The 9,105-nt window shown below is 47.2% G+C and overlaps 1 protein-coding gene across 1 annotated transcript in view; it reads right to left on the reverse strand.

Annotated features, from left to right (window-relative positions):
- Window positions 1–2,706, reverse strand: part of camkmt (calmodulin-lysine N-methyltransferase) — a gene marked incomplete at both ends in the record, with an annotated part of 33,026 nt that extends 30,320 nt beyond the window's left edge. The window contains one exon of the mRNA XM_084470679.1: window positions 2,545–2,706. Within this exon, the coding sequence (XP_084326805.1) occupies window positions 2,545–2,706 (162 nt within the window). The remainder of the gene's footprint in view (window positions 1–2,544) is intronic.
- Window positions 2,707–9,105: the final 6,399 nt, after the last annotated feature.

The following is a 9,105-nucleotide window of genomic DNA, read 5'->3' on the forward strand; positions in this document are numbered from 1 at the left end:
GGCCCTGAAGAGCAGCAATGGGTCAGAGGAACCAGACCAGAGGGGAACAAGGACACTAGAGACAAGACACTTTTGGGCGGAGAGGATATGGCAAAGCCTGAGTGGGAGATGCCTTCAATACCATACTTAAAGCCAATCCCAATGTGGACTGATGCATTATGGTTGCTGCTGGTATTAGTACCAGAACCACAATTTTCCCAGCGCTCCCAGCAGCCTAAATCTCTTCCCAGATCTGGAATTATTTTATCACTCCTTGTTCAAGTGTTACCCCAGGTGTAATGTCAACACTCCCTGACTGCTCATCCCTTTACACCCTCGTCTCTCACACACTTTAGCTTTCCACTTATCACATCTTCATTTACGCACACTTCCTTCTTTCGCTTCCTTAATCTCTAATCTTGTCACTGCATCTCTAAGGCTTAAACCTGCAGGCTGAGATAGTATGGTTAATGCTTCACCTGCTTGAGCGCTGTGCCTGTTTGTTATCCATGCCTATGAAGCTCATTTGATTTGATTAAGATGGAGAAAGAGATGAACGCAATCTAAGAAGAGTTATCTTTTTCAGCATATTAACGGATCACCATGAAACATAACGTGTACGAAGATAAACAGAAACTGAATGGCATGAAAATAGCAGATTGACCCGACTAAAATGATTCTCCAAAGACAACCAACAGAAACTTAAGATGAACGAGTGAGAGGAAGAGAAAGAGCGAGAGCTGAGTGGAAGAGGGGAGAAAGGGTAGAACCGTCACTGCCATTCACCTTGGCTGCCAACGGGGCTGGAATTAAGTGGTATTAAGGGAAAGGCTTCTAGCCGAGACTTCTCCACTGCATTACAAGAACAACCAATAAACCTGCAGAGTGTGTGAGCGAGAGAGTGGTGTAGAGAGGGTACTTTTGAGTGTGTGTGTGTGTGTGTGTGTGTGTGTGTGTGTGTGTGTGTGTGTGTGTGTGTGTTTATACATGTAGGATTGTTTTACGCTAGAAATGGGAAGAGTGAGAGACAGACTGACGGAGACAGACAGACTGAGAGAAAGAGGGAGAGCGAGTGAATGGCGGTCTCAAACGTCCTAATCACAGTGAAAGCTGTGGACAAAGAGAGGCCCCCCCCCCCAGCGCCAGTAGAGCTCCCCTAGGGGGGCCACGCCCTCCCCCTCCCTCTCTCTCTCGCTCTCTTAACTTCTTCCTCCCTCACTCGCTTCGCTCTCAGTCAGAGTTGTAGAGGGGGATTATCTGGCCAGAGTGGGCAGACCTCTTCAGAATAATACCTTCCACAGCACCTGAGGGGTCGGGGGGGAGGGGAGGGGGGGGGGGGGAGAAATAGTAAGGGAAGAGAGGGAAGGGAAGAGGGAAGGGAAGGGATGGATTATGAGAAGGAGAAAAGACCATTTGGACTTAGTTGCAAGGAGAAAAAGGGAAGGAAGGAAACACAGTCAGATACACAGTGAATGTGATGAGAGTGATAGTCTCTCTCTCTCTCTCTCTCTCTCTCGAAGGAGAGGAGGAGAGGAGAGGAGAGGAGAGGATAGAAGAGGTGAGTTCAGGAGTAGAAAGGAGAGGTGAGGTGAGGATGGGGTGAGGATGAGAAGAGGGTGTGGAAGGTGTGAAACGATGAGCATTTCCCCGCTTGCTGCTTTCATATATTTATATATTTTACAGCCTATCTTCTGTCTGCACCACTCCCTTAACAATGGCATACGTAGAGAATCTTCTAAACCGATCACACATCACCATACCAGTCCATATCTACAGCACACATCACCATACCAGTCCATATCTACACCACACATCACCATACCAGTCCATATCTACACCACACATCACCATACCAGTCCATATCTACACCACACATCACCATACCAGTCCATATCTACACCACACATCACCATACCAGTCCATATCTACACCACACATCACCATACCAGTCCATATCTACACCACACATCACCATACCAGTCCATATCTACACCACACATCACCATACCAGTCCATATCTACACCACACATCACCATACCAGTCCATATCTACAGCACACATCACCCCAAACCACCAGGCTACATCAAACCTTATGATTTCTTAGTTTGACTTACCTCACTAAGTTAAACTTTGAACAAATGTTTAATGAGACAATGAAGGTAATTTTGTATGTAACAAATAATACATAATAATAATTATGGAAAAAGGTTTTTGCATGTTACGACTTGATTTTACAGTAGCGCGATCTGTTTTGATGTGCACAAGTTATGGGCAACGTCAGCCCTCGTCAGAACAGCTGAAGGTACTGAGCTGTGGGCCGCGGTCCCTCCTCCACGACGACGGACAGCGTCGCGGTGAAGGAGCGGAGACACAGGGAGGTGCATCCAGACGCCCAAATGGAGCCGGGCCAAACTGGTTGGAAGTGGGCTTGGAATCTTTTGCCGGCAGCCGCAGCAGTAATCACACAATGAAACTCCTCCCCTGGTGGTCTCAGAGTCCGGCAGCCCGCAGACAACACAGGAAGTGATTGCCACCATGCGGGCCCGTCAGGGTCCTCCCGGTACCGTCGTGTGAATGGCGCCTAATGCTATGCTGATTGTGGCCAGCTCTGCAAGCGTGTTGTGCACAGAGCGCAGGCCATTTCCCCCTCCCCACACGTCCCCTTTCAGGATCCCAGTGAGGAGGCCCTTTACTGGGCCCCGCACCGCCAGCAGACACTTCAGCATTACACAATTACACACATCTAACTCACACATGTGGACACGCACATGGACACATGTGGATATGCGTGCACACACACACACACACACGCACACGCACGCACACACAAACATACGATATTCAATAGAAATACCAAAATGGACACCCAGACCACTTAGACACGTACAATGATCTACAAAATGATGATCTACAAAACACACAACCGCACTCACACACGCACACACACAGGCACAACCCAACAACTACATACACACACAAACACACACACACACAGAAGAGTTTCTACAGTACATTTGTAGAAGGACCATTGGCATTTAAGATTAATCTGACAGCCATTTGAAAAAGCAATAGATGTGCCCTCTGCTTGACCCATGTACAATACCACAGAGCACCCCCCCACCACTAGTATAGTATAGTATAGCCCCCCCACCACTAGTATAGTATAGTATAGCCCCACCACCACTAGTATAGTATAGTATAGCCCCACCACCACTAGTATAGTATAGTATAGCCCCACCACCACTAGTATAGTATAGCCCCACCACCACTAGTATAGTATAGTATAGCCCCCCCACCACTAGTATAGTATAGCCCCACCACCACTAGTATAGTATAGCCCCCCCACCACTAGTATAGTATAGTATAGCCCCACCACCACTAGTATAGTATAGTATAGCCCCACCACCACTAGTATAGTATAGTATAGCCCCACCACCACTAGTATAGTATAGCCCCACCACCACTAGTATAGTATAGTATAGCCCCCCCACCACTAGTATAGTATAGCCCCACCACCACCAGTATAGTATAGTATAGCCCCACCACCACTAGTATAGTATAGTATAGCCCCACCACCACTAGTATAGTATAGCCCCCCCACCACTAGTATAGTATAGTATAGCCCCACCACCACTAGTATAGTATAGTATAGCCCCCCCACCACTAGTATAGTATAGTATAGCCCCACCACCACTAGTATAGTATAGCCCCACCACCACTAGTATAGTATAGTATAGCCCCACCACCACTAGTATAGTATAGTATAGCCCCCCCACCACTAGTATAGTATAGTATAGCCCCCCCACCACTAGTATAGTATAGTATAGCCCCCCCACCACTAGTATAGTATAGTATAGCCCCACCACCACTAGTATAGTATAGTATAGCCCCACCACCACTAGTATAGTATAGTATAGCCCCACCACCACTAGTATAGTATAGTATAGCCCCACCACCACCAGTATAGTATAGCCCCACCACCACTAGTATAGTATAGTATAGCCCCACCACCACTAGTATAGTATAGTATAGCCCCACCACCACTAGTATAGTATAGCCCCACCACCACTAGTATAGTATAGTATAGCCCCACCACCACTAGTATAGTATAGTATAGCCCCACCACTAGTATAGTATAGTATAGCCCCACCACCACTAGTATAGTATAGTATAGCCCCACCACTAGTATAGTATAGTATAGCCCCACCACCACTAGTATAGTATAGTCCCACCACCACTAGTATAGTATAGCCCCCCCACCACTAGTATAGTATAGTATAGCCCCACCACCACTAGTATAGTATAGTATAGCCCCACCACCACTAGTATAGTATAGCCCCACCACCACTAGTATAGTATAGTCCCACCACCACTAGTATAGTATAGTATAGCCCCACCACCACTAGTATAGTATAGTATAGCCCCACCACCACTAGTATAGTATAGTATAGCCCCACCACCACTAGTATAGTATAGCCCCACCACCACTAGTATAGTATAGTATAGCCCCACCACCACTAGTATAGTATAGTATAGTCCCACCACCACTAGTATAGTATAGTATAGCCCCACCACCACTAGTATAGTATAGTATAGCCCCACCACTAGTATAGTATAGTATAGCCCCACCACCACTAGTATAGTATAGTATAGCCCCACCACTAGTATAGTATAGTATAGCCCCACCACCACTAGTATAGTATAGTATAGCCCCACCACCACTAGTATAGTATAGCCCCACCACCACTAGTATAGTATAGTATAGCCCCACCACCACTAGTATAGTATAGCCCCACCACTAGTATAGTATAGTATAGCCCCACCACTAGTATAGTATAGTATAGCCCCCCCACCACTAGTATAGTATAGCCCCACCACTAGTATAGTATAGCCCCACCACTAGTATAGTATAGTATAGCCCCACCACTAGTATAGTATAGTATAGCCCCCCCACCACTAGTATAGTATAGCCCCACCACTAGTATAGTATAGCACCACCACTAGTATAGTATAGTATAGCCCCACCACCACTAGTATAGTATAGCCCCACCACCACTAGTATAGTATAGTATAGCCCCACCACCACTAGTATAGTATAGTCCCACCACCACTAGTATAGTATAGTATACCCCCACCACTAGTATAGTATAGTATAGCCCCACCACCACTAGTATAGTATAGCCCCACCACCACTAGTATAGTATAGTATAGCCCCACCACTAGTATAGTATAGTATAGCCCCACCACTAGTATAGTATAGTATAGCCCCACCACTAGTATAGTATAGTATAGCCCCACCACTAGTATAGTATAGTATAGCCCCACCACTAGTATAGTATAGTATAGCCCCACCACTAGTATAGTATAGTATAGCCCCACCACCACTAGTATAGTATAGTATAGCCCCACCACCACTAGTATAGTATAGCCCCACCACTAGTATAGTATAGTATAGCCCCACCACCACTAGTTGTTCACCTCTTCGTCTGGAATGCACAGCATGTTGTGGGCATCTGTGTCTCTTCGAAAATAAAGTCCCAAGTAACAGAAAATAAGAAATAAAGAAAGTAAGGCAGAACAAAAGTCAAAGTCAAAGTCAAAGTGAACTTTATTGTCAGACCGACCATGCAACAAGTAACATAGAGGACCAAAATTGCGTTTCCACACACAAATTTGATATTATAGGACATTCAATCAAACGTGTTCACAATTTGACATCACAGACGGTCCAATTTCTGTGGATAATTTATTCACTATTTCAACTTTAGCTTGCATGAGCACATGACAATAAAAAAAAGAAGTCAGCACTTTAGTCAGCAAATTCACCATGACAAGTTAACATAGACCTGGCCTTGGACATCAAGCAGAATATACTGCAAAGAAACATCAAACACGTCATTCCAACGGGACCTTCATTCAGATTTGGAAAGAATAATTCGCTCACGTTAATTGCGAGACAGAAAGATACACAGGGAGGGAAGGAGACAGCAAGAGATACAACGCTTGAGGGAGATAGAAGAAGTCAAAGGGAGACAAAGAGGGAGGGGAGAGAGGACCGACAGAGGCGGTGTATCGATTGAGAGGATGCAACCTAAATATGTGGCAAATATATCCAAAGCGCTTTACAGTGTTGACTGACATTCACCCATTCATGCACACCTTCACACACCGCTGGCGGAGTCGACCATGCAGGGCGACAGCCAGCTCTCGGGGATCGAACCAGCAACCTTGTGGTTACCAGCCAACCCGCTCTACCTCCTGAGCTAATGCCGCCCCATAAATAATATGGCGATCTGTCCAAATGAAGTAGAAACTATAGGAGACATCCTGACTAGGTTCCCAGATTTGGCAACATTTCCAGGGCGGGGATTGGACGGGTGGTCCGTGTGAGGAATCCCATGAGGCCGTGCAGCACAAGGGCCAAGCTGTCAGCTTAATCTTTAAAACATTTACATATTTACATATATTGTTCAAGAAATAACATATTAGTGACTAGTTACTAGCAACCACGTCATAAAGTTTTTCTTGAAAAAGAAACTTTTGCGTAGTCACGTGATGCTAGGCTGTCTCACTTTGTGAAGCAGTTCCACAAAGGGGGTACAGAGCACGGATGGTTCTTAAATACATATTGATGTTATAGGAAGCATTCTCCCTATTGATACAGTCTGAGGGACGGAAACAGAGAGAGACAGAACATAAGGAGAGAGGAAGGGATGAGACAGAGAGGGAGAGAGGAAGGGATGAGACAGAGAGGGAGAGAGGAAGGGATGAGACAGAGAGGGAGAGAGGAAGGGATGAGACAGAGAGGGAGAGAGGAAGGGATGAGACAGAGAGGGAGAGAGGAAGGGATGAGACAGAGAGGGAGAGAGGAAGGGATGAGACAGATAGGGAGAGAGGAAGGGATGAGACAGAGGAAGGGATGGAGAAAGAGAGATAGGGGACAGAGGGGGTCAGGGCAGGTGAGGAAGATATAGAAAAATAGAGAGGAGGATAGTGGCAGACAAGGACACACAGAGACAGAAGGGGGGATGTAAGGAGGAGTTGTACCAGAAGTGAAATACTCAAACCCACACAGGGAAAAAACACACAGATTCACATACATAAGCAGGCACACACTCACACACAAACGTAAATACATCACATTCGGGGTCAGTAATTGAGTGGGAGGGATAAGCTGTCTTCAAACCATCTGCCCCACCCTCCTCATCTCCACCCCTCCTCTTTCATGTAACACATTCACACACAACCATCATTCAACAAGACCAATTTGTTGCCAGGGTAACCAGCAGGGTGCTGGGACAATGTCAGCTGTCAATCAGAGCAGACAAGTCATGTCATTGGTTTTGTTGATTCTTTAGTTAGTGAGACGATTAGTCCTGCAAGGAGTTGCATTGAACAGCTGTATGCACACACACACACACACACACACACACACACACACACACACACACACACACACACACACACACACACTCAATATATTTTCAAAATTAAAATGCATTGGTGCTGCAAGGTAGCAGACAAAACAAAATGACATTGAGATAAGAGTGGTGCGCGGAAAGAGATGAAGAGAGGGCCAGAGTCACAGAATTGAGACATGCATGATATCATCCATTCATTTCCAAAGGGGAGATTCTGAGTGAATGAAAGTTTTGTATGCATGTGAAATAGTGTCTTTGTGTGAGCATGCCTGTGTGAGTGGGTGTGTGTGTGTGTGAGTGTTTAACATTGTGGTGCTCAGATGTGACAAACTCCCTGTCAGTACTAGTCCTAGTGCCAGATGTGGCTCCTTGTGCCAGCTCCCAGTCTGAGTGCCTCAGTATGGCCCCGCCCCACACCAGCAAGACTTACCTCTCCTCAAGCCCCAAATACATCTCTGTACATCCACACGGCCTCTCAGAGCCCTGTATACAGCCTCCTGTCTTTTTTTTTTTTTGCTTAAAAGATAATGGATATTTAAAAGATATTCGCACTCTGAATTACAGCGAATTGACCCGGGGAACTAAGGACTTGGTCTTGACTGATGTTTTGAGAAACGGATAATTAAAAGACTGAAAGAGAAACCTGAAACACTGGGTTTGGTATACTGAAGATTCCTCTGTGCTAATTCAATGCAATGAGATATCCTGCACCCCCCTGGCTCTGTCCCCAAGCCTTATATGGACTTCCTGCCGTGACAAGGCAAACCTGAGGATGGTTGAACAGGCACTGCTGGGGGATAAGAGAGAGCAGCAGAAATGCATTCAAACTGTCCTCTGTGTGTGTGTGTTGCTGCTTGAACTCGGCGACGTGGAAACCCCACAGCCTCGGGCCTGCTACATACGGTGGAGAATGTGGGCATCTGTTACACCAAGTCGAATAGCTGGACGGACACGGAGAAACCATGGAAGCGTCGGTGAAACAGCAGGTGGAGGCGAACACAGTGCAGCAGGCTGTGCATCGGCAGCTGATGGGAGCGCGAGACGGCCCGGCCGGGTCGGTGTGGCTGCAGGAGCTGCAGTTTCCTGTCCTGCCCCCCCAGCATGTTTTTACTGAGGCAGACAGAGACTGACGACAGGGAGGCTAACCTCCAAACCTTCTGGAGGACGGTGCTTCGGGAGGGAATGGCCCCTGCAGCATTGGGCCAGCCTACTTGCACCTTTCTTGTCACGTGCAGTGCTGAGTCGGGATTGGAGTTGACTGGCCACCAGGTGACCGACACCAGGGACTGAAAAGGAGCTCCTGCCCCGGTATGGTTAAAGCCTATGATCACAGCCAGTACGTTGCAAAGATTTCCTTGGATTGGATCAGCATCTCCACGCTCGCAAATGTATGATAACTAGGCTTCCGAGGGCTGGCTCACTGCTGCACCGCTGACGGCCATGGAGAGAGCAGTCATGGACATGTTTCTAGGCTCCCCCGTTGGAAGCTGAAAGAGTAAGCCAGCCAAGTCAACTTACAGACGGGATCAGCTGGTGGACCTGATAGAAGGTCCCCAGGCGGCTGTGGAGGTCCTGCTGGCGGAGGTCCACTGAAGGTGGAACCCACCACTCGCCCAAAGGAGAAAACCACGGCGGGATCCCGGCCAGGGACGGAGACACCAAAAGCCCCGCGAGACGATGGCCCTTCCGGAACGGCAGGAAGTG

This window comes from Micromesistius poutassou (assembly GCF_964030765.1).
Source record: "Micromesistius poutassou genome assembly, chromosome: 7".
Taxonomy (NCBI): domain Eukaryota; kingdom Metazoa; phylum Chordata; class Actinopteri; order Gadiformes; family Gadidae; genus Micromesistius; species Micromesistius poutassou.